The 27497-nt window shown below is 41.2% G+C and overlaps 1 protein-coding gene across 12 annotated transcripts in view; it reads left to right on the forward strand.

Annotated features, from left to right (window-relative positions):
• esrrga (estrogen-related receptor gamma a) overlaps positions 1-17865 on the forward strand; it is a 110991-nt gene extending 93126 nt beyond the window's left edge. For 11 of the 12 annotated variants that reach the window (XM_028401939.1, XM_028401935.1, XM_028401936.1 and 8 more), the window contains 3 exons: positions 8327-8433; positions 8519-8681; positions 12276-12520. In XM_028401939.1, the coding sequence (XP_028257740.1) occupies positions 8327-8433; positions 8519-8681; positions 12276-12520 (515 nt within the window). Of the gene's footprint in view, positions 1-8326; positions 8434-8518; positions 8682-12275 lie in introns of all 12 variants that reach the window. The other variant, XM_028401929.1, reaches the window with a different exon arrangement.
• Positions 17866-27497: the final 9632 nt, after the last annotated feature.

A 27497-nucleotide genomic window follows, 5' to 3' on the forward strand; every position in this document is an offset into this window, starting at 1 on the left:
TCTGCTATAAATAAAATTGCGTTGTATTCACATTTAGGGAATTTTAAATATGCTGTATGTAAAACCATCAATTCTCAGGGTAAACAGCTTTTCTTTCAGCAGACATACAATGTTACTGCTATGTTATTTTATCCAGTTCACATATAAATTCAATACAAAATTGGTACGTCCAATGAAATATGTTTTTAGTTGGTGTTGGACCGCTTTAACACAGTGTATGTTATTGTACACTTACATGAGTGTGTAACTTCCCACCTGCTATGTGGCGATGGACTGTGGCCTGTGGTCTCAGTGCTTCACTGTGCATGCAAATGGACACAAAGCACACACACATGCTCAGCAGTAATAATATGTGTGTTTTTGTGTCTATTTAATCTTGATGGGATGTTTCGTCTGCAGGCTGCTATCACAGCTGGCTGCCTTATTGTCTGGGTCAGACTAATGGGTTGGTGTGTGTGTGTGTGTGTGGTGGCCTACCATATATGCATTTTCTTCAGTTTGTGTTTCCCTGTTAGTCTGCATGCATGTCCATATACCTACCATATAACTGTTTATTGCTCCTTAAAGTGCACAAGATTTCTTTTTTATTTTTCTAAAAACATTGGAACCTGTAGATAAGTGTGTGTGTGTTGTGGGTATGTACTGTCCATCAAGCCACACACATAGCTGTACCAAACCATTGGCTTGGTTGCTGATGATGACATATGAGTTCCTGGCCTTGGTAATGGCTGTTAAATCTCATAATTACACGCTTCTTTATTGCAATGCATAATGACCCTGCAGCACTATTGGACAATTAATTAAGATTTTCAGCCCAGGCTTTTTCAGGCCCAGATGAGGAGGTGGAATGAGGTCTAATGTTCTTGTCTTCAAGCTATGACATTAAGGCATGGTGCTGTGGGATAGAAGGCTGTCTCTTTGCATGCATCGTTTTCATCTTTGTCGTTCTCAGCCTGTTTATGTCTCTCTCTTTTTCTCTGTTCTCTCTCTGCTCATTGCTCCAATTGTTGAGCCCTTCCTCTCGATGCTTGTCCTCAATGATGATATTGCAGACTATATCTCTAATCTGTGAATGGTAAATTAATCCCTGTGGAGTTTCTGTGGTCCTCTCTCCATGGGAAGCTACGGGGGATTAGGAAGATAGAATCAACACAGCCTTATAATCTCATATGGAGACACCACACCTGGACAGGGACCATTGGGTTTGGTTTTAAAGCCATAATCAGCAAGTTTCTACTTTACATCAATAGTGCTTTGCTGAAAAGAGAAATGAAAAGTGTCACACAATTTAACTCTATTAAACTATATATATTTTAATGATCACACAGAGTTTTATTCCGAAGAAGGGGGTTATGGCAATATTAGAGCAATAATGTGTTGCTTGGACTTTGGATAGCAGGATATTGTTTTGAAAAGGTAATCCACCTAGAAATCATTCAAAACAAAAACAAAGTTTCAGTTTTTGAATGGTTTCAGGGAGTTTTAGGAATATAAAGTTAAAATTTGAATAATTTCTACTTTATTATTTATATATATTTTTTAAACAGTTGATTTAGAATGTTGCCCAGCAGTCGTTTACATTTGTTCCATGTTGGGTGGTGTGTGAGACAGACAGAAAGACGGACAGTAGGACAGGAAGAGTTAGTGTGTAAGCTGCTCAGCTGTGTGTACACATGGTTAATTCCCCTGACAGATTTGTGCACACATGCTCACACACCCGCAGAGTGGTCATTCCTGCCTGCATCAGCATTATATTGATGGAGGGTAGATATGGTAGAGGATGAGAGGAAGATGGATGGACAGTGTAAAAAGTAAGAAAAGTAAAGAGGCATCGGAAATATAATGTGGAACAGTGTGGCGCTCTGCTTGCTCTTCATTTTAACCAAAAATTCTTTCAAGAAGGACTCCGTATTGTCACTTGAGCAGTACTTTAGTCTCTATATAGTTAAAAGACATGGCCCCAGTGGACCTTGTAGTGCACATGCCCCCACATACACACACCCACTTGGCCACACACTTCTTGACACAGCCCTGGTGGAGCTGGAAGTGGGTAATTAAAATGTAAATATTGATATTTTATTATTTGAAATGGCTCCACTGCTCTGCTCTTAATGTCACTCCATCTGTCGTCTCCACGGAGACTTGGGGTTGCCCTCGACGACCAGCTGCCCCCACCCACGCAACCCCACTACGGCAACAGTTATAACGCTCGACAACTATCTCTGTGTTGCTGCGTATCATTTTGGGTCTAATTAAGTGTTAAATATTAGCACCCGCAACCACAGAGACAGCACACACCACTCACATACACACAGGGAATACCACACACAACCCACATCTCCTTGGTCTCTCTTTGACGCGCACGCACACATACACGCACACACACAAACAACAGAGCACTCATCTCCACCACTGCAATGGGAAGATTTTAAGTGTTAATCTTGCAGTGCTGCTGATGGTGTCTAATGTATGCAATTAACAGTCAGCCAGGGCTGAGGGTTTGGTAATTAGCTGGCTGTTCACACTGATTAGAGGCTACCGCAACCCTATGACTGCTCTACTCTCCCCCAGGCCGCTCTGAGAAAAGGGGTGGAAGAATAAGGGAAGGGGGGGAGGGGAAAGAAAAAGAAAAAATATATTTTAGCCAACAATGTGAAAGGGGGTGAAGGTGAAGGTGAACACTTAATACAGAGTTTTCCTTTAAAAGTAGGTACAGTATTAATAAACCAATACAAGCCCTATCATATTATATTCTCAGTTGAATTTTAAAAGTTAAACACACTACTCCACTATGAATCTGTTCTCAGTGTATGTACACAGGAGGTTTAAGGTTTCTATGTAATATTTCCAGTACAGTACATCATTGTCAAAAAGTTCTACACACATTTTCAAAGGCTACCATGAGCTTGTTTAGCCTTTAATAATAACACAGTAAGAATATAACACCAGTAGTCTACCATTGTCAAATAAGAGTGTTATTATTATATGTCAAGTTTTTACACAGCCTAAGGCCTTTATGATAGAGAACCTCTACTGACAAAAGATACCTTAATGTGTGACATCCAAATCGCATACCATACTTTATGTTTTTGGTGGGTATATATTTATATATATGTGTGTGTGTGTATATGTGTAACTGGAGGTGTGTATTGTGTGTGAGTGCATCTTTAAACCCTTCTAAATTAGCTGGTTCTCTGGGTAGATTTGTTTCCATCTCGTTGCGCATCTCTGTGTAATTGGGTCAGCTGGTGGATGCGTGTTTGTGTGAATGTGTGTGACAGTGTGTGTGTGTGTTGTTTCAGCTTGGCCAAAGCCATCACAGGGGGTCCGTGTTCATTTTGGCCGGCGTCTGGCCGTATGGTACAGAACAGTTTGAGATGTGCGCACACACACACGCACTCACAAAGCACCACAAGAGAGCACTTGCATTGCACAGCATGCAACAATGTGCACACATTTAAACACAAACACATACATAAAGTGGAATGAGAGAGAGCACTGGAGACATGTAGCGCAGTGTGCATACAGAACACACACACATGCACACAGGGCAGTGATGTGCTGGTAACTGTAGGAAACTTCACGTGTCCTCATGCAATCTCTATCTCAGTGGGCCAGTAGACTTAAATCTGTCCCCTGCAGAACACAATACGTGGGCATGCTGAACATCCACAATCCACTATTTTCCTCCCACCAACAGCAGACAACTAGACAATCAAGGGAACTGTTGAAATCACAGATCTCATAACCTCCTAAAATGATTCCATATGAGGATTTGCAACACTCAGGCTGAACCACAGTTAAAATGTACCCATAAAAATAGCCATTTCACCGTCCATCTGTCCGTGAAAGTTTCAGCCTGTCAAAGAAAATGTGTAAATATTACAGTCAATTTTTATGTAGTAAGTGTTACAAATGTATTATTATACTGTCATTGCACAGATATGATATTGTCAGCAATTGTCTTTACTGTGATCTTACTTGTGTTCACACACTGTTCACATCTGGATTTAGTTATGCAATATTGTGTAACATTTCTGTGACAATGAGTGAAACATTCTTACAACTTCGAGGAGGGTAGCTCTTGTCTAGTGTGTGGATTTTTGCTTTTACATTGTTGAGACAGATTGAGACTCTTCATGTTAAATGTAATAGTAATATCAATAGTCAATATCAGTCATTGGTAACAGTTTAAATTCTTCAATGCTATCAGGTCTTTAGAACCAATACTTGGTATGACACTTATGCAAGGATATAGCCAGTGTATTATATGTAAAATTGTTCTAATTTGCTTCCTGATTATGGCATTCAAACAGCACTATCTGCTCACCTTAAAGGAAAAAAGTCATTTGCAGGTTTAGCTGCCAGTCCAGTGTGAAAAATATTTTATGTAAATCGTAGCTTCAGACGTAATATTTCAGTAATGCTGCCCCTGTGTTATTGGCCTATTTTGTCTAAACTGCAGTCCCAGCAGGGTAGCTCATTCAAATCAGATGATGTCCACTAACACAGAGTTGACCTGCTTCTCTGTTGATGTACAGTACACACACTTTCTTACCATCTTTTGTGTTTTAAGCCACCTACTCTATATATCAGAGAACCTTGAAAGTCTTTGAAAACTGTATAGTGTGTATGTCCACTTGTATGCATGACTTTATTTAGGAATCAAGATCTGTTTTGTCACTTTGAAAATACCACCAAACACATCCCAAATGTCCCAAATGTGTTTCAGCTGAGTTACAGAATCTGAAAAGTAGGCATGTGTTAATAACTGGGACCAGATCACCACCACAACCAGTTTTCACACCTGCCACATTAATCTATGCGCAGCTCTCCAACACATCAGTTACTGCAGCTGTACGTCGCTAGCATCATAAGAACACACGCACAGACTCATATGCACAAATAGCTTCACACACACACAGCACACATACACAGGTACTCATAAGCATCACAATCGCATCTCACTGGTTTCCATTTGCCCTGTAACCACACGAAAACAAATATAGGCCTCCTGGATATGTTTGTTCGTGTGCATCCGTGGAACAACTGGGGCGTGAGAGAGGGCTATCCTGTATGTGTGTGTGTGCCTGTGCCAGACTGTTGTGCGGTCTCGGGTGTAAACGTGCAGTCAGGACTCATTTGGCAGACAAACAGGCCGCAGGGCGGCTAGGGAATCGACGTGTGTTTGTGTGTGTGTGTTTGTTTTCATGTGAGTATCAGATAGAGAAAAGGGAAAAGAAAAAAGAAAGAGAGCGCGAGAGCAAGCAGTAGAGGTTAAGTTTGCATGACTGCACCGTAGCCTCTTTCTGTCAGACGTGGCACACACGCACGCATACCTACATACACATCTTCTGCTTCTCAGTACCTTCAGAGGTACAACAGGGTTTCCTGTCATTTTTGCAGACACACGGTAAATCCAGGTTGTGAACTTTGAAGTTCAAAAAATGTATATTTTAAGCAATAATTTCAACTTTATTTGAATTGTTGAAAAAACACCACGGCGCACAGACTTTACAACATCCACACAAACACCCTCATACTTTTCCACACAGTATGAGATGCCTTATCAACAATGGGCAGAAAGGAAAATGTAATTAGAACCAAATAAGGAACCTTCTTTTGTCAAGTGAAATCACAGGTATGAAAGAAAGGTCTCCACCCCTCCCAACCACTACCACCATCTCTCCCCCTTTTTACTTTCTTCTCTCCTCCATCTCTCATACTCTCTCTCTCTCTCTCTCCATCAATACCTCTCTCTCTCCATCATCAGCACTAAATTCCCATTGATGTTTCTTTTCTTCTGTTGTATCGATCGCTTCATGAGAAGGAGGGGAGGAAGGGAGGAAGGGAAGAAAGGAGAGATGGCGTTATCTGTTAATTAATTTGTCCTGAAGCCGGCCGCCTATTAATCAGACAGATAAGAGGCATTGGATGGCTGAACGGCACAGACAGGCTGGTGGGGAGGGGAGAGGGAGAGGTACATACACACAAACAGTGAGATGCACATACAGAGAGTCATGGAAACAAATGCATAGGAATGTACTGTGTATTTACACACACAGGATACAAACATGTTGATGAAAAAAACAAGCCAGTACTCCCACAATACCTGTTACAGTTATCTGTATGCTTATAAGATACTCAGTATCACAGAAAATACACAAAAAGGGTTCACACACCAACACACACACCGACACACACAACCAGCCTCATCCTGATAAAATCATTGATGTGCCTCAATAAGAAAAGCTGCACTTTCAGCTCAATAAATTAATCATGGGGGTTTTAATTATTGGTGTTTCCTCTGTGCGTGTGTGTTTGCACACATACATGAACACTGTGTGTAATTAATGGGGAGGTGTTTGATGATAGGGTAGGTACGGTGTTCAAGCACTTTTATAATATACAGATACACACATTTTTAGATGATTTCTACAATTTTTCTACATTGTGTATTTATATTTGGATTCACGTGACTTTGTGTGTTTGTGCACACGCGTGCATGCGTGTGTGTGTGCACGTGTCCATTCTTGGGCCATGTGTGCTCCCATTGGCCCTGGATCAAATTCCAATAGAGGGTTGCATGAGAATTGATTGATCGCTCGGTTCTGCTCTCAATACTTGAGCACCAACACACAGACACACACACAGAAATGTTGAAACACACAACTGGTGACACCATTAAATGATATTAACCCCTTGCTCGTGGCTTCTTCTCTTCACTTGACCCCAGGGTTGAGCAGATCCAATAAGTGTATGTGTGTTAATTTTAGCAATGCCACCACGTATTTCCTCTGCCCACAATGAGTGGTGAAGTCCAATGGACCCCCTTAAGACATCTGCCTCTCTGAACGAGATTTGTGTGTGTGTGTGCCCAAAGACCCCCTTAAGAAATTCACCTCTAATCCCTTCTGATGATTTCATTAAGTAGAAGAAGACACTGCCAGTTGGCAACGATACTGCTTCACTGTGCCCTGTGTGCGTGCATGTGTGTGCGTGTGTAAGAATCATACACATTTGGATTCTTTCCAGTGTGTTCTTATACAGCTAATTCTCTGCATATGAGATATTGTATCTGTGTGTGTGTATGAAGCTGTGTCTGTCTTTGTGTGTTGAAGATGTGAACAGTTTGCAGATAAAATGAATTAGAGTGCATTACAAACAACAATAGTCTGCAACCTGGACATAATGAGACGCCTGCCATTACTCATCAACACACTATGAGATGAGAGCCCCCGACACAGACGCACACACCCACACACGAACACACTCTAACGCACACCTAGCATCTCAAGAGGAGGCCCATCGCAGCAGATGTTGTTGAAGAAATATCTTCCTTCTCATCTGCCTGCCTCTCTTGGCAGGATGCTGCTCTCACACACACATACAAACACACACACACTGGAGGGCTGTGGCGAGGTCTGACAGGTGTGCTCGCATGGCCCACTGTCTTTGCCTTTCCTATGAAGAGTTGCTTTCACAAAAACACACACATAGGCAGACAGGCAGGTGTGAATGGACAGGTGTGTGTGGAGAGGACAGCTGTGAGAAAAGGTGTGAGTGGGCAGGTGTTCCATTAAAGAGATAGACAGACAAAAAGACAGGGATAGACAACAGGTGAGAGACCAATGCACTTAAGTAAGAACATAATCAAAAGATATGGAATGAGGAAGTAAGATCATTACAATCTTAGAGCAGCAGGCTAGAATGTGTAACAGACAGACCCGAACCAATGGGACACTACACACCGATGTATCAAGATGGCCGAATCAGACACACAGATGGTCATGGGCAGACAGTGACAGATAAAGGGCCAAGGATTGTGATTGGAGGGACAGACAGATACAGACGTAAGCAAATAGAAAGACATGGATTGACACTGGAGAAAGCAGGAGTTTTGAGGCCATAGCAGCAATTAGTGTGTGTATTTGAGCGGCACAGCGGCGATGGCCAGCATTGATCCATGGAGGCTGTGTCAGGGGGAGATAAGGCCTGCCTTTCCCCTGAGAGTAGCCCCAAGCACAGGGAGAAGAGAGGAAGAGGAGGAAGAAGAAGGAGGAGAGGATGAGGAGGAAGACTCTGGTCAAGTGGATGGATGAAGGGTGGGCAGGGAGGGGAGTCAATCCTGACAATCACACTAGTTTCAAAACAAGCTTTATTCCCTTGTTTTTATTGTTTCTTCCTTGTTAGTAATACATTTCCTTACACACTTGGCCTGGTATTAGATATTTCATTGTTATCTTTGTTGCATAATCAATATAGCAATGGATTGAATAGATGAATTAATAATCCCCCTTTTCTTCTCTGTCTGAATGTTCACCAGGTTTCTCCACGCTGTCCTTGGCAGACCAGATGAGCCTACTGCAGAGTGCATGGATGGAAATCTTGATCCTGCGTGTTGTGTACCGCTCACTGTCTTTTGAAGACAAGGTGAGTGCTGCCTCACGTTTCCTGCCCTTATTAAATACCTACAGTAAATATGCATTCGGTTTGTAACCTCTCCTCATTTCTTTAGTTGGTGTATGCCGAGGACTACATCATGGATGAGGACCAGTCAAAGCTAGCTGGACTTCTGGACCTGAACAATGCCATCCTTCAGCTGGTCAAGAAATACAAATCTATGAAACTAGAGAAGGAAGAATTTGTCACTCTCAAAGCAATCGCTTTGGCAAACTCAGGTTTGAAATTTCTCTGTCAGCTGATATTCTTGTCTGTCTGCACATCTGCATTTCACTGCTAGAACAGAGTTAATCCCAGGATTCTCTAGTCCCATGGGGCTCATTTAACCATCAGAAGAGTGATTCCAGCATCCAAACACACACACACACACACGCCCCAACTGCTACACATAACACATGACATGCTTTCCTATGCTTACCTGCAGTTTACAAACCTTCCTTTTTAGCTGTTAAAGCTACACACTCATCATACTCTGTTGTACCAATGATAACATAAACCTACAAACACAGACACACTGTAGAAACACACAAACATGTTCAACCTGAAGCCCACCCTCAAAGTGGCGATCCCTTTTACAATTAGCATAGTCGTCTCTTCAGATGCCTGTTAAATAAGGTGAAATCATTAGAACCCAAAATCTGTCGATAAAGCCCCCTCTCTGATGTGTCCAGCTGCATCGACAGCTGACTGACACGCGCATACATGCGCACCCCCTCACGCACACACGCCTTCTTCCTCCCATGACCCGTCTTTTGAACTTTGTCTTGGAAGCCAGCCAGCTCTTCAGTACTCTTTAATTACAAGGGGGAGCTGTCAATACAATGTGTTTAAATGGGAGAATGCAATGGAAGAGCTTTGAATAGGGAGAGAGGGGCCTTTTGTTCTGATCCTGCCACCATCAGCGCGCGCACACACATCACAACAAATTCACACACACATACATACATATTCTCTCAAATAGTTTTCCTGTCTCTGATACACAAACAGTTAAACATGGAGCATTATGTATACCTAAAAGTAAAGCATTCAAAATTGTTTGCACACACAGAGTAGATACTGTTATGCACAAGCAGAAAATATTGACATATTGTTTTCCTGTGGGCTTTGTGTGACAATCAATCTGGAGCTTCTCCCTATATGTGTGCATGTGTGTGTGTCCATGCATGTAGCTGTGTGTGTTGGTCTGTGAATGCTGCTGACTGAATGTCGAGAGAACCCACTGGTTCTACCAGCTGGACAACAGTGTTGATGATCACGATGATGATTCTTATGACAAATTATTTGGCAAACATCCATTACATGGCCGACGGTCAGCCGATTCACAAGAAAACGTACCAAACAAGAGGAGCAGGTTCACTGGGAACATTCTGAAAATTACAAACATAAGACAAGTTTTTAGAAACTGTGTGACAACAATGAAATTGTCCAATGAATAGTAACAATTTAAAGCAAAAAGGTCTGTTAATTGGCTTGCAACTAACTAACTTTTTTCTCAATTTGCACATTATTCTATTTTGTCAGATCAATCAATATCATAAAATAGCATAAAAAGTCAGGTTGTTCAGCTCTAATTTGTTTGTCTTTTTTATCACAGTATATAAAAAAATATATATATACTGTAAAAGAAGAAAATGCAAATATTTAGGTTTTTTAAATGTTTATTAATACATTAATTCTTAGTTTTGTGCATATCCAGAGTTTTAAAGTATATTTACTGCTGCCAAACTAAGATAAATTTCTGGTCAGGTAACTGACTGACTGTGTCAGTGTCCCATTAGGTTATGTCCTTATTTATAAATGAAATGGCTGCTTAACTCTGTCAAAATCTTACATGACTGTTAAAGAATATTCTCATTCCAAATAGACCTTCTTGTTTGAAATTGAAACAGCTGATGCCCAAATAAGAACTTTGTATCATTGCCCAGACTCTCTAACTGCTCTTCAAGACAACAGAATGCTAGCATTAGCATTTTGAAGGGCACTGACACTAATTAATTCACAGGATGCTAATCGTCTGCATTAATGAAGCCAAGCCTTAAGAAATGTTAGCAAACGTGCCCCACATGTAAAGAAAGCCAAACTAGCCATGGGAAACAGAGTATGTGTGTGTGTCTGTGCTTGTGTGTACATTCATTTATGTACGTGTGAATTGTGAGTTCCGTGTTAACATGTGCGTTTAAACAGCCTTGTGTGCTCGTGCTCATTAACGTCTGCTGTTTTACTTGTGAGTGTGCTGCAGGTCACAGCACAGGCACAAGCCACGTCCACCAGCTTAAATACTAAATACACAAGTCTAATCAAAACAGTGCGAAACTCATTAAACTTAAGTTTAGGCTTCAGTCTGATCACTAAAGAAAAGCACTGCCTGCTAATAAGGAAAAGAATGGAAAAATGGACAGAAGTAAAGTCTATTTTTATAATATTTTACATGGCCTAATAAAAATATAAACCAAATATCAACTCATTAACCTGTAATAAACACTGCCAATCAGTATTACTGCTCTCCACTAATAAGATATTATCAAACAGCAAAGTAAAGAAAAAATCAGAGCAGTGGACCAAAGGTGTAAAATTTAAGAACCAATAGGAGCTGAGTTTCTATTGATCTCTGCAGATTCCGACACACTGACTGGTCTGGTCCTGCATACTGATACATGCATCACACTCAATAGCTCTGTCTAGCTCTGTGTATTTGATTGTGTTAGTGTGTAGACCTGTCTGCACAGTATACATTTCACAGAATTCTTGGCATACTTTCTAGTCTTAAGATCCTCTGCATTCTAAAAGTACACTGCTTATTACTACACACCTGTGTAGTTTGACATGTTGCTACCAAATGTACGTCTTTAAAGACATCTTGAAGTGGTGTGGAGATAAAATATTACAACCAAAGTTACCTGTAAATGCACACTGACAGTGCTGTTTGACAGCTCTGTTCATTTTAGAGGGACTTTATACGGAGTGAATTTGTCAGATTGTGTTGTTGCCCTCTGTGTGTGTGATATACTAAGGCATTTGTAATATGTATGCCTGCACTCATATGTCTCATCACCGCAGCAGACCTGTTTTGTGTGTGTGCCTGTAAGTGTGTGTGGTGGCCTATCAATAGTTGTCTTGTGATTATTATTTAACATGCATGTAGTCATTGATCGGAGTCATTGATCGGAGGTTGGGAGCTAAAGGCCAGCTCACATTAAGACTTTGCCTCCCTAAGGAGCAATATGGAGCATTATTATTGAGGGACATCCTCAGCCTTTTACTGCCACACATGCTGAAACACACACCTTACGTGCCAGCTCAAAGAGAGATTACAGACGTGTAATGCATGTAACATGTATTACATATGTAATACATAAACGCACGCGTACCCACACACACTTACACTCACACTCTGTGTCTGTTCATCATTCTGTAAATCTGTCTCTTTTTTCTCCACCCACTCGTCTCTTCAGCTGTCCATTCATCACACCCACAGGTCTTTGCTTTTGAGAGCCCCTCTTTCCTGGAGTTTCTTTCAAATTGAATGTTCTAGAATGTTTTTTTGATCTAAACACTACTTCAATATACTATTTTACCAGTCTGTTGAGTGATTTGTACCCATATATAGATATTTTAAGAATTTAATTTTTATATATTATCAATAAAAGTGTTAATAGAATTTACATTGATAAAACTTCCAACCCAAAGTTCAGGTTCTGAAGAGCATAGAGGGGGCATAGGACACACTGTGTTCAAAACATTAGTAAACAAATGTTAAGTTTCGTTGGTTTGTAGAACACCTGACCGAATGGTTTGTGTCCCTCCTGTTTCAGACTCCATGCACATCGAAGACGTGGATGCAGTGCAGAAGCTCCAGGACGTGCTCCACGAGGCCCTGCAGGACTATGAGACTTCCCAGCATCAGGAGGATCCCCGCCGGGCGGGCAAGCTGCTCATGACCCTCCCCCTGCTTCGTCAGACCTCCACCAAGGCTGTGCAGCACTTCTACAGCATCAAGCAGGATGGCAAAGTCCCAATGCACAAACTCTTCTTAGAGCTGCTGGAAGCCAAGGTCTGAGGACAGGAAATAGATGGAAAGACCGCTAGACACCAGTCTGAGCCACCTGAGCTTCAACTCAGAACAACTTTGAATGACCTCTTGCTCTTTTACACACACACCACACTTAAACACACCACATACACACAAGAGACACACACAGAAAATTGTCCCTGAGGTTTGTCTGCTGACACATCCCCCTATGAATAAAGCAGCTAATCTAAACCGTAAATCACTGCAGTCTTTGACAGAAGGGCGCTCATCTGACCGTCTGCTGGTGAAGATGCTGATGACAGACTGATATGACCCCCCCATTACTGAGGGAAGAAGACATTTCCTAAACAATTATTTGATGACAGTTACTAAACAGTAACCACAGTGACTCCAACACTAATGATGGCAAAACGTTTATGCATTTAATAACAATCAAGATGTTATTGATGACAAACACTTAAATGAGAACACATTTAAAAGAACTGAGAACTCTTCATTTTAGCTCTGAGAGACTGTAAGACTGCACTCATGTCTCCTCTCCCCTTCCTGTTCCCCCCCACAGAGTTTTTTTCAGTGTTCAAAAAGAGAAGGAGTGGAAAAATGGAGACTTAGGAAATATTAATGACATTTGTTGTCAAAGTACATGTACAATGAAACTTGGATGGATGGACAGAAAGAAAAGAAGAGGAGATTTGCCCTGCCAAAGAATGGAATCATCCATTCAGAGGATGCCAGCTACCTTTACTGTCATAACCCCTAAACTGTTAATGGTTTAATCTGCCAGTGGCTTTCAGTCCTGGGCCTTGAGAGTACAGCTGGTTCTTTCTACTAACAGTCATTTAAAATAAGTGGTTGTTATGAAAGCCAGCAGGGCTCAGGATTGGAAACAACTGCTGTAAACACTCTCTGGTTCTCCCTAAATTCAGTTCCTGGTTTCCCACAACTCCCCTACTTCAACTACCTGATGTATTTGCTGAGGAAGGCGATTGTGACCTCCCAAACTGGTCGGTATTACTATAGTATCCGTAACCTAAAGCTAAAAATGGTTTCAAATCTCAAGTCTAATCACTTGAGGTGATTGACAGACTTTATAATAATGTTGGCCATGGATCCTTGTTTGGCATACAGACAGATGCGAGCTTAATTAACTCTTTATAATACTCCGTCGAGCAGTCCTCATGTGTTTGGACGCGTGTTTGAACCATTTTAGCTGCTCGTGGCCCAGGTTTGCAGCTCTCCACTTACCAGTCAGAGATTTCAGTCCATCAATGTGCCATGAAGAATAGTCCAGCCCCTGCTCATTACCCATACTCCAAAACCTGCAACGTGTCACCTCAGCACTACCCTCCTTGCCCCGTTGTGTTCACAACTTGCAACTCATCTCTTGCGTTGATGCGGAGATGTTTTTGTGATTTATTCAGGGAGTGCAGGGGGAGCTTCAGTCACTCAACGCAACACAAATGCGAAGGAAAGGCGCGCTGAAAAAACTGACTGAAGAACAACAACAATTGTTGCTTTGAAAACTCCTCAATTTTTTTTTCCTAATTTCTATCTTGAAAATAATCTTAGTGATGATACCAATATTAGGGTTGTAAATAATGGTCATCCTGTATATGACATATAACACAGCTTTTTTGTTATTAATATTGTCTTCTTAAAACTGAATCAATCAATATGTCTTTCCTTTTTTCTATCAGCTTGACCACTTTCAGCAATTATCATATATATATATAAATATAGCAAGTAATAATGTATTAACAAATCAGCGTTTATCTTAGAAACTCTGAGCAATAGTGGTTTTTAAAGGAGGGGTTTGTGCATATGGACTAAGTCTGCAATATTAACATTACGTGCCAGTCTTAAATTTGGGAGAGAGGATCTGGAGGAGAATTTGTAGCTTCTCCTTCTCTCTGTGTGACTTGCCATAAGCTATTAGATAACCGTCAGCTTTCCCTTGTTAGTATCAGTAATAATTAATCTGATTAAAACTAGACGAGACAGGTCTTTCTTTAAAGTCAGCAGTTAACACACCGTTTTTCCCATTTGCACCTCAAGGTGTGATTTTTTTTCTTTATTTTTTTGCCAAGTGAGGGACCATCAAAATGTCTGTGCTAAGGGAAATGGTGCTAGGCCAATCAAATCCAATGACTGCTTCCTGTGACCTCACTCACATTCCTGTTGTATTTGAATTAACACTAACAATATCTATATGAAACATGAAGGGAAACCACTGTCAGTCAGATATGCCTCTGAATTTGTGTTAGCATTAGCTGCCCTGAATCCCTTGCTCTGTGTCAAGTTCAGGAAGTAATATATTACTACCTGAAAAAAACAAGAACACAAGGTGCTGGCTTATTTACAGACATCATTGTGTATTATTTGTTAAATATCACAATTATTGTTCTAACACCCTCTGAACTGCTAATTAATGCGAGAAGGAAACCCGCTGAGTAAACGCCATAAGAAAATTCATTACAGTATAGAATAGTGTTTATACTGATAGTGCTAGATGTGCCTCTGACACAGTTACCTAGTCTAATCAGCTACACTGGTCTTCATTAAAACTGAACTGGTGAGGTCTTACAAGAATCAGAATTGAACCCTGGCTTTATTTTTGCAAGAAGCCCCAGCTTCAGCATACTTCAAATTCTAATAGTACTGTTTGACAGTGATTTCCCTTCAAATAATCGTCTGTACAAAGAGGAAATGGAACAGTGAGCTGACAGGAAGCTGTCTTACATTTAGCAGCCAAGTAACGAGACACTGATTTCAGATTCCTTCTGTCTGCTTGACTGATCACAGCTTTAACAACAGAGACTGTCCAGGGATAATTTTTTTATCATTTTTTTTTATTATTTCTATAGCTGAAAGAAGAAGAACGCCAAAATGCATAATCTAGATGACAGTGTAATCTAATATAAAATGGCAACTTGTCACAGCGGAGGAGTGCAGCAGTTTAAGTGTAGTTGATCTCTAACATCACACATCCTGTATCAAACATCAGTATTATTAGTAAGGGGTATTTTCTCAGCCTTCTTTAACATTGTATATTGTAAATTATTACAGATTATAATTCTAACATAAGACATTTTATTGGAAACAAAATTGAGAAAAAAAGACAAAAACGTAGTTCAGCCTGTGTGTTTCATGTTTGCTGTTTTTTCTATCAAGAAAAAAGCCTCTTTCTTTGATTCTGATCTGCTTTTGTTTAAAAGTCCTCTTTCTGTTGGATCCTTTCCTCCTCTGTTGAGTCCTCTAAGGCGTTGCTGTGTACTTTTTTCTTGTGGTGATTCCCGTTCTTGTGCTGTGTGCTTCTTCTTTAGACAACACAGAGTAGAGTAGAGGCCATGTTGTCTGTCTGTCTGTCGGATCAGTCCGCTGGGGGTCTGGGCACCGGATTCTCTCACAATGAACCGCCGAACTGGATATAAGGCTCTTCTTCTAGAAACTTAATAGACCACAAGGATCAAATTACAGTATCCATCTTTACCAAACTATACATAAATAATGAAATATTTAGTATCTAAATGAAGAAACACCTTAACAAGTATTTAAAAGGGATCATTTGTGTAACTTTCCTGTAGATTAAACACTATACTGTATATCTTTAGGTTAAATAAAGCTGAAATGAAAAGGACATTTGAGTAATTCAGAACTGTAGGTGACTCTTTTTTGATAACCTTGCTGTACATAACTGCCTTCCATACACTTCAGCTCAGTCATTATCTTTACTGTTTCAGCCGGCAAAAAGAGAAAAAAATTCTGTTAGAGCTTATTTCCTGATAAATAACTGGCTTTAAAAAATAACTGGCTTTACAGCTTTGCTGTGGGTTAATGAGGAAGAAGTGTTAAAGAAGATGCTTGACATTTTTAATTTGCACTTGCTCTTTCTCTGCACCATACACTCATCGCATTGTGGGGACATGGTTCTGCATTCTATTGGCATTGAACCACAAAATCCACTTTTTAAAAAATGACCCTTTTGATGGAAGTTTTAAGAATGCTGCACTACAGACCTCATTATTTCAAATCCTAGGTCTTAAACACTCCTATACTTTGTGTTTAGATGGGGAATTTATAAGATATCTGTCTGCCGGGTCAGAAAGATGGTCTTTCTTACCATCACCACCGTACATGACTCTACACACAACTTGTGGAAGAAAGGTGCTCTTTTCTCTTTTCTCACTGTTGTTGTTTCTTTTTCTGTTGCTGTTGTTTTGTTTGTTGTTAGCTGTCAAACCAACCCTGTTGTACTGCTGAACAATTCAACAAAATGAAAGATGTAACACGTCTCCCTGGGGTGACTAATGCTGAGCTGAATCTGTGTTTGAAATTGAAATTGGAAATGTTTCCAATGGTGCCACGTTGTTCTGCTAGCTGAGGTCATTTCAGATGATTGAAGGTGTACTTGTTCTAGGCTAACCGTGTGTTGCCGCCTGTGCACTTCTGATCCCCAACATCAAGCTTGATCATGTGATCACTGCGTAATGTAGCCTTTTATTACAATTTGGATAATGCACAGTCAGATGAATGCAGCTGTAAATTCAACATTAAACATCAGCTGTCTCTGCAAAAATCTTCATGACTGCACTGCAAAACTGGTCAAACAATAAGACAGTAAATAGAACTTCTGCTACAGTACATGAGAGAACCTGTGATCATAGGTCAGCGGAGCGTTGGGTTTCCACACTGGCACCACACTAGATGGCCGTGCCTACAGTGAATACACCATAAAAAGAAGTATCATTCAGAAGGGAGAGGCTCTTGATATAACTTGCTGCTCATAGTCACATTATTTAGTAGTGGAACAGGACAAAGCGCTTTATCTTTTTTCCTCTTTTCCTTTCTTGTTAATAAGCAATACTTTGAAGACTGTACAATGATGAGGCGAGAGTTGCACATTTTTGTTTTGGGTTGTTGATCCAAATGTTGGTGTAAAGTACCACAATGATTCTGCAGTTTGACCTGGTTGCACTTTGGGCTTCATGTTGTTGCCCTTCATTTGGAACTTCTATCCATTAGCTGCAAATACTTCATGTAACAATAGTTTAGGTGGAGCAAGAAGGATGAGTGATAGAGCCATAGTGACGAAGCAGGAACTGTCCATCTTCCATTGCTGCCCCTGAAAACTGCTACGGCCAAACTGTGTCTATCTACAGCTCTACAGTGTTTAGTCATTTAGTTGTATTTAATCCCCAAATGTAACTGCCACGTGTGCTGCAGCTTACCCTGCAGTCTGAATTTGCAAATATGACGAAAATATTTAAGGGAGAGAGAGAAAGTTTGGGAATATTTGGAATTCAAAAAAAAAAGGATGTTTAAGGATAAAAAAGACCCTCGAGTGTTGAAGGAGAGTTGCTGACGAGAGAAGACCCTGTAGTGTTATTAATAACATGTCAGTAGTTTAGATGTGCTTCACATCAGTAAATGAAAAAAAAGACAATTACCTGTATATTTTTGTGACGTGTATCATACAAGTGTGCTCCAACAATAATGTCCATTTGTGTAAATGTATTTATTTCACATTGTATATATTGTTCAATGCAAAAAGAGAGACCTATGATTCTGTAACTTAAACTACTATGGGTTGAAACATTACATGTGTTACTCCAGACTATGCCTTTCAGGATTATTACAGTAGAGCAATATCAATTAAAACCAGGCTTCCAGTTTTGAAATCGGACTTGTGTGTGTTTTTGTCACTCTGTTGTTTGTTTCTTACAGGATTAACACCTGGAGCTGGAGTGGTGGGCAGTAGACAAAGGTGACAGCTGCCTGCAGTGCTAGGTCACCTAACAGTCCAGCATGTAGACACAAAGGGTGTAGAAGAAGTGGATGTTCTTTTGACCAGCAGGGGGCGACTCCACTGTAACGTAAAGATTTCAGATTATGAGAGATAGATGAGAAAATTATTCTACGTCTTACTTAGTGTATTATGTTTCTGTGGAGTCTCTTTGCTCCTCTGTAGTGACAATAATACTTGGCTCAATAAAAATGAATGTTGATGACCAAAATGGACAATAGTAGTCCACATACCAATGGGTGGCGTCACCATGGTTACAGCCATATGGATGTTTCACTGCAGGAACTATCTGGCCATTTTACATTTGTCACTGGGTGCGGTGTCCTGGTGTCTTTGGTGATCCTTTTGGCTCCAACACTAAATATACTAATCAAGTTCAGAAAATTATAACTTTATCATTAGCATGTTAGCGTGCTAATCTTAGCATTTAGCCCAAGGTAGCCACAATCCAGCCTCACCAAGCCCCCATTACTAAGTTTTGTACTATTGCTTCGTATATTATTAACGAAGGTGCTTCGCTCTAGAGATCCTATCAAGTTGTTCTCAACAATTTGGAGGGGGGAGGGGTGGCGAGTAGGATCAGGGGAGGATGAGGAACTGGTAACAGCTTGCTCCAGTGGGTGGCTAACTACTGTCCATTCTGAATGGCCAGATCTCCTGCTCTTGCCAAGGGCACTAAACACACACACAAAAGACACATAACAACACTGAAAGGAAAAATCATACAGAATTATAAGCCAACAAGAGCAAAACAAATAATATGCAATTAATAATTAGCCTTTGGTCCTCTTGACTGTTTTTCTTTTAGAGGTTCATATTTTTTTTTCTGCCTCACGATCATTTTTACATTCTCTCTCTCTCTCTCTCTCTCTCTCTCCTTCTCTCTCTCCTCCTAATAGCCAGCAGCAGTAAATGGGATGCAGAGGCCAGATATTTAATGTAGCAGAGAGCTGTGAAGCGTTTTAAGAAGCCTTTTCCTAACAGGGGGAGCCCTGACCTGCAGGCAAATATTTTTCAACCAGATGACATAAGAAGATATTAGTGGAAAGAGAGCATTATTTTTATTCCTTCCTCTCTCTCTCTCTCTCTCTCTCTCGCTCTCTTGTATCTGGGCTGCTGCCTGGTCACTCAGCCCTCTGCACAGATGTTTTATTTTACTTGCTTGCCTTTTGGAGTTCATTTATTTTATTTTATCTTTGATTCATTATTATGATACGATAAAAGCTACTTGAGCATTTCAGCTGCCGAGGGGCTCTTATCGTTAACCTTGTGGAACGCATGTAAGAGTGGGTTCCACGCGCCGCATCGCTAATGGCCAACTTAACTCCTTTCTTCTCCTCCTCCACCTTCTGGCTTCATCTCTCCTTCCATATTTCTTTCTCTGAGCACCTTTCATCTCTTTATCTCGCTCCTGCACTATCTACTCTGTTCTCTCACAATCTCCACCTATTATGTTTCTGTTTTTTAAATACTTTCTCCATTCAGTATTCTATTTTCACATCGGTGGCATTTCTTTTGTGTACAGGGAAATGAAATCCGCACAGGTCTGTTTTACTCCACTCAGCATAACAGACTAACACATGACACAGGTTTTTGTGACTGTTTAAATCAAGCACCAAAAAGCCGATGTAACCCCGATCTGTCAGTGTTGATAATTGTGACGAGCTGGGTTTCACTGCTTTAATGTTAAACTGCCTCATGACACTTTTCATTCACAACATGCAACCACCTCCATTTCATTCAGTTATATAGTTGAAGTTTCCCTCAGAAATACAATCTCAGCCTTATAACACTCGTTAACACTGTTTTGAATGCAAAAAAACACAAACTGCAGGCTTTTGCCCTCAGTGAGAAATTAGCTATCATTGTATTTACAGGTCAAATGATTAGCAGTGAAGGAAACATGTCACACAGCTAATGCTTTTCACTCCTTTGATGATGTGTCTTGCTCTTGGCCACCTCAGCCACGAATTCCTTTTAGACTCAGTTTAAGCAGACAAGGTTTATCATGCCATCACATAGTTACTGATCATCACCTCCTGTTCTGGCTTTTTTTTCTAAAAAATTAAATATTTAGAGGTGCATGAAAATCTTTTAGTTTGGTTTTGCAGCTGCTTCCTGGCCATTTTTCTTCAGGATTTTTTCAAATGTTATTTTATGTGGAATATGCTATAGGTAATGCAGTTACACAAACTGACTTCCTCATTCAGACCTCCTACTGGCCTCTGATTTCATTTTACCAGTCTTCTTATTGGGTTTGAGAGAGGGCCTGGATGTGATTTTAGCTTCCTAATAAAGTGTCAAACGGGGTCGGTCTCCAAGGGTGACCATATCTGTTTTAGGCCTGTAAAGTGCTAATGTGTGGCAGCTTCACACTGATCAAACTGATGGTGTTTCAAAGGCTGTTTTGGAGCTATTTAACCCCCACACCCACCCACACATATATGTGTGTGTATGTGTGTGTGGGGCTTCACTGCATGTGTGTTTTATCCCTCTATCTCCTTGTATCAGTGGTGGGGTTCCCTTGGGTTTCACAGGCCTGGTGACATAGACTCACGGTGGTAATGGCCTTTCACAGCATCTAGCTCCCCTGACAGACACACACACACACACGTACACTAAAAACAGATAAGGAGAGTACAGTGCACAGTCACAATTTTTGCACAAATATGGACACTGACAGGAAAAAGACACAAGAAATATGCAAGACATATACTGACGTCTGCACACTGCACTACTTTCTTTCCACTTCGTTCTTCTCTCTTTGCCCCATGCTCTCCATCAGATCACAAATATTAGTCTACGTATGGCTCTTCATTTGTGCTAAGGTTAAAAGGTTTACCTATTCATTGTCATTCACTTTTTTAATCTAATTCACTGGAATCATAAATCACCTGTGTTCCTAAGCCTCACGTCCATTTCTGTCTCCTCCTTCCATTTCTCCAGCATCACCTCCTCACGTGTCACCTCATTCTCCATCCTTTCCCATCTCTCCCCCATCGCTCTATCACTCAGGGTGTAAAGTAGCTTCGGTGGCTGCATGCATCTGCGCTACATGTGCGAGCTATAAGAGGGTCAGCTGTCTATTTGCACTTTTAACGTCTTAACTCTATACGATGGGCCATTTATTCTCACTCTCTCCTCTCTCTCTCTCCACCTTCCCATCCTCTTTCTGTGTCTATTGCTCTCTATCTCTCTCTTAGGACAGTAAATGTTTTAACTCTCCATTCTATGGGCCATTCATTAAGTTAGTGTACGTTAATAAATAGTCTGACGTGTCGTTGGCCAGTGAATTAGTGGCACTTTAAATCCCCCACCAGTGGCCGATAGATAGCTGGAAGCTTTGATATGCAGCGGCCACTCTTCCTCAGAAAACCAATTAGAGCCTACTAGGGCCAGTATGTTCATTAGCAACTGTGTCAGATACAAAAGTTTGTTACATAAACAGTAACAAGATTTTCATGACTCGTGTCTGTTTACAGGGTGTTGAAGAAGTGTTCAAATAAGTCAGTTTGTCTCAGTGTTTATTTACTTCTTCTTCTTTGAGCTCGTTGGCGGTTGGCAACAAATTGCTGCATTACTGCCATCAGCTGGTATGTTTGTTTGTAAACTGTCGCCATCACAAGAGTTTGCTGCTTTTAGTTGGCTTTAGGTGGATTGACGAATCCTGTAGTCTGTGGTCACTTATCAGGAGCCATTGTTAAGTGTGTGACTCCCATCAACATAAAAACATCTGCTGAGGCCAGTCTGTTGGTGTGTCCTGACTGCGAAGGTGGTGTGAAATAGGAAATAGGTTTGGATTTTTTTGATTGGGTAGTATTGTCCATGTATATATTTGCTGTGTATGTAAACATTCTTCCCTGTTATGGTCATAAATTAATTTAAAAAAAACATTTTTTGTTGCATTGAGTTTAACCCCACGAATCTAAGTGATCACAGATTCTGTAAAGTGCCTGAAGCCAATAATACAGCCTTGACAGGGGAAGGGTGATTGGCATAGACAAAGTGATTGTGTGTGTGTGTGGAGAGGGAGTGAGACTGGATGATTATGTGTATGTGCATTGTCAAGAGAGGCAGGAGGTTAATTCAATCCTATAGAAACGCAGCACGGAGGGGATTGGACAGCACAGCCCTGAGGGTGTCACTGGCCTCAACCCCAATAGGGGGCAGAAAGTGTGCCCACACACACACACAACTTACACTCACAATATGGACAGTTTGACTTGAGGGTATAAAATCTGAAAAGCCAAATTGTTTTCATATCTAGTTTCTGTTGCATTTCATTTGGAGCCGTGGAGGATAAATGATGAACATGGATTAAAATATATATATCTATTTATAGAAAATACTGCATAAAACAAGGACAAGAAAGAAGAGGACGTTTAGAGAGAAGCAGTGATGGAGGACGGTGAGAGGGTTTGAGGGCATGGGGAGGGGAGAGGGAAATGGAGTGAATGAAGAAAAGAATGCCTGTGGAGAGTGGGACGTGTGGGAGAGGTGTATGAGTGGAGGACAGAAGTGACTGAAATAGAGAGAATAGACGGCCAGATGACGTAGGTGTCAGAGGAAAATGGAAGAGATTGCCTAAAATAAACCTTACATCAACACCGCAACGCAGACTCACACACACACAGCAGCACATTCACCTAACACACACATGCTGCTCCTGAGTTTTGATGTATTTGCATGTTTGATGACAGCTACTGTAAATTTAATCTGACAGAATACATAGGCAAGGCAAAAAATTTGGTCACGAATTTAACGTGGCTTGAGAGAGACTGGCAGCGTTTAACAAATTACTGTCCACTAAAAATAAATAACCATCGTGGCTGGGCTGAAAGATGACCATGGTAGAAGTACCAACACGGCCCCAACACCACCTGAAGCCGGATACATTATTTGTATTAATTTCTTATTAATTATATGTTTTTATTAAATTCTATGACAAGAAAATCTAAATTTTTAAACAATTATTTGTTTGCTCCTTGTTGACAGACGTCAGTGGTGATGATAATACAGGAACATAAGTTTGTGGTAAGGACAACATTATTACATTATTATCATCATGAGCTTCCAAGGTGGCTTCAAGAAAATCTCTTTTATCTGTTCACAATAAAACGTCTACACTCATGCTCTCATTAACTGCCATGTCCACACACACACACACACACACCACTGGAAAAAACATCTGTAATCAGTGGCAGCCAAATGATGAGCTCACTCTCTCAGCAGTCAAAAACTGCTCTTGAATGCATCAGGCCTAAAATAGATGCGTGTGTGTGTGTACTCCTACACGTGTGGAGCTATTTCCATATGGAAAGTCTAATATTGTATTTTGTTTAAAAAAAAGAAGACATGCAGCTCAACCACAAATTTATTCCACTTTTCCTAATCAGCAGCGAGGCTGAAGGTGTCTCCATACATATTCATGCTGCTCTGAAGACTCAGAGAGACGGTACATTCACAGCCTACATTAACCATATTAGCCTTAATGTTATTAGACCAGCAAACACAATTTAGCGAAATATAAGTCATACACAAGTCATTTAGAAAATGAGGTATTATTAATTGTGTGCTCGTCATCCAGTTTTAAACCCGTTTGTGTGATAGCACTTCAATCTGTGCATCTGAATGTGCCTGGCTGAATAAATTAGTACAATCAATGTATGACTAGATTCTTTGTCATGTGGACACACTCGGTGCAAATCTATGCAAATGTCTTATGAGGAGAGGATGAGAGAAACTCTTCTTGGCTAACAAAGCTCCTGATGATCATATCTGACACGGTGGTGTAATGTCACTTTCAGCCACTCAGATGGAAAGAGGAAAGTATGAAAAAGAAGCTTTCAGACTGTTTTCTGGGTAAATGTCAAATCATAGATGTGAAGGTTTGTTTGTGTGATGATGCCTGGCTGCAGGCTGTATTGGCCAATGGAGAAAGTCTCACATCTGCCATGTACATACTGTATATATATAATATAATATATATTATATATATATACATTTTAAATGTGAATAGTGTCTTTAACTAATAACTGTAATCAACACAATGATTTCTTTCTCTCCTCCCTTCATCCTGTTTTCATTTGCTCCTTCCACCATCTTTCCTCCCTACATCTATCCTAGCCCCTAGCCACCTCCCCTCTCCTCCTCTCCCCTCCCTTTGCTCCTCTCTGCCTGGTATTGATTAGAAGGCGAACCTCTAATCTCCTTAAGGTCATTAGGAACACTTAATTAAAACCTAGTTAGAATGCCTTTGTTCAACCAAAGCAAATTGCAGCTGTTCAAACGCGATTAGTATGATAACGTAAAAACTTGTCGGCAGGGAAAAATATAAGAGAGGGCCTGTTTTTGGTAGAAATGTTTACACAGTTTAAATGAAGAGCGCCTGAGTACACAGTGCAAGTCTAAACTACTGTATACTTCAGCGTGTGCCTCAGCTTCTGATGTGTTTTTATTTTGTGCATGTTGAGGGGATTGTTTATAGTTCGTGATGAGGATTTATGCATGTAGCTGGCTTGGATTAGTCCATTGGACGAAATTGTAAAGATGTCATGTAGGACATGGTTTATTTGCCAGAAGAGGAAGCAGTGGTGTTCTCTTGTTGACAGTGTCAGTATTGTACAGCCTCCCTTTTATCTTGTGCAAAGAGTGCAAAGAGTTCTTTCACTGTGGCCAACTTCATTGTCGTTTTAATTTTTTCCTACCATTTGCTTTTATAGATTTTATTGATAGATTATTTAGGTGGGCTGCAGAAAATAAAATGATAAATGTGCAAATGCATCAATTTAAACCAAGGGCCTTGACCCAGGCTCATACTGAAGACCTCAAACACTGTCACTTGTTGGGAGGACTCCGTTTATGTCAGACAAAGCACTGCATCCCTGGTGACCTGCAATAAGACCCTCACCAGCTCATGCAGCGCCCATGTAAAAGTATGTTATTGTGTTAGTTTTTTTCTTGTTTTTGTTGACTGTTTTTAGTTTGCATCATGCACCACAGTATGTTTAGTTATCACGCAAAGGTCTGAGCCGCAGATATCCCTCTTTTTGTTTGTTTGTTTGCACTCTAATTAAATAAATAAATCAATAAATATGTCCTCACTTTCTTCTGTCCTTACTTTATTTTCAAGGTTTCATTTTCATGTTTGTTTTTACTGCTCACTCTGTGATGAATAATATCCATAAAGTGAGGCATTTTGGTGAAACAGGACTGATGACAGATCCTAAAATGATTTATAAGCCCTCTCAGTGGCCGGAGCAAATCACCGTTGCCTGGCGACGGCGGGTAGCGTTCCTCTTCTTTTTTCCTGAGAGCCACTTGTCTGAAGCCCAGACGCATCATCCCACGTAGGGGGGGGGGGGTGAAGCATTACTCCCAGGCAGGGGGTAATTATTTAAATCGCATATTAATACGTCGCTGTCAAATACAATCTCTGGTGTTCTGTAACAGACGCAAAACGGATATGTCGCTCTGTTTGCTCTCATGTCGCCTCCGGGGCTCTCAGGTTTCCGTTACTCGGTGGTTCTCAGCAGTGTAACGTTGCACCGGCGTTACTCTGTGCCCAGTATCCTGCCGCCTCGAGCGCTGCTGGCCAGATGGCAGCTCGTGGTAATCTCCTTAGCAGCGCGCGCCGCATGTTCTGAATGAGAGAGAGAGAGAAAGAGTTGCTTTGTCAAGTTCAGCTGTTTTTATTTTAGTGAGGAACTCTGCGCTCCGGTGAAATTATTCCACTTTGGATAGGACTATTTTTTTGTACGGGAGTCTCGTCTGCTCCCGCTGACAGACAGGCAGGCAGGCAGGTGTGTGGCCGGAACAGGTAGCTTGTTTTTGTTCGACTCATGCAACAAGTGGAGTGTTACTGTGATGGGATAGAGCTCTGTGCGGGGAGTCCACAGCCACAGGTAAACCTCGTGGAGCCTCTGCATATTTCACAGCATCTGCATAGACTTGCAAATTTGCTCTGCCTGTAGCCTTTATTAGATAGACTGTCAGCTTCCCTGTTGTCTGACGGACATTACATGCAGGAGCCTGGACCAAGTAACAGTAGAGATGACAGCGGCAGGCCTCTCTTTGTGTGTCGAAATGTGAAATTGAAGCTGCTAAGTATTGTAATGAAGAGAGCTTTGGCCTAAGCCTCAATTTCCTACAAACTTATGTGAAAACCCGTTTCTTTGGATAAAACCTGGAGGCCAGATGCCAGAGGGAAGGGGCATGTTTAATTCAATGGAAAATGAAGAAAAGGGGAAAAGCAATGTAGCAGTATCAGTTGAGCTGTGCTTCCATCAAGCTGTACATGATAGCGCAGGCTTTGGCTAGGGAATAGCCTGCATGGCATTTCACTCTCCTCAGATTTGTCTCATGTTGGATTTTGGTCTCTCTTTCCTTCTCTCCTTCTCCTTTTCCCTCTCTAGATTGTGAAATCCTACCTATCATGTGAAGGCTGTGGCTGTGGTTTGTGTGTGTGAGTGTGTGCGTGTGGTGTGTGTGGGTGTGAGGGACAGAGACAGTGTAACAGAGAGCTAAGCTTCGTAGCTTCACCCCAGGGGCACTGGCCTGTAAAAAATGTCCCTGTAACCCTGGAACCATGAAACCATGACAGTCATCACTTATTCAAGCGCTGCTGGAAGGCTTCAGAAAGAAATCCAGGTTCTTGAACATCCCTCTGCCTCTGGAAATGTCCAACAACACCTGTCTGAGTTTCTAGAACCTGGGGCCATGCTGGGCCCCTCAGAGGATCCCGGTCTAGGATGCTGTGGGGTCAGAGGACAGAGACGCTGAGGAAAGGAACCATCGCAAAGCTAAGGAAGGAGCAGGAAACTTGGAAAGGAAGGGGCGAACATGGAGCAGAGGAGTCAACGGAGAGAGGACGGAAGGAGAGCTGTGCAGTGTGCACAGTGCTGGCAAGAGAGAAATTACAAACGATCCAGAAGACAGAGGGAGAGAAGCACTCAAAGGGACGGACAAGAAGACAGATGTGTGTGAGTGGTCGTCAGTCACTGAAGGACAACACAAAATCACAAAAAGGATGAGAAAAAAGATGTGTTTGCCCCTGAAACACATCAATGAAGACAAGATGAAGATGAACATCATGGGGAGAGGGCATCATATCTTCATCTGCCTGCTGCTCCTCATCCTCAGCCTCTGTGCAGAACCGACAGTATCACAGGTAAGAATGACTTCTAGTGTGATCTATATATG

The sequence above is a fragment of the Parambassis ranga genome, chromosome 3 (genome assembly GCF_900634625.1).
Source record: "Parambassis ranga chromosome 3, fParRan2.1, whole genome shotgun sequence".
Classification (NCBI taxonomy): domain Eukaryota; kingdom Metazoa; phylum Chordata; class Actinopteri; family Ambassidae; genus Parambassis; species Parambassis ranga.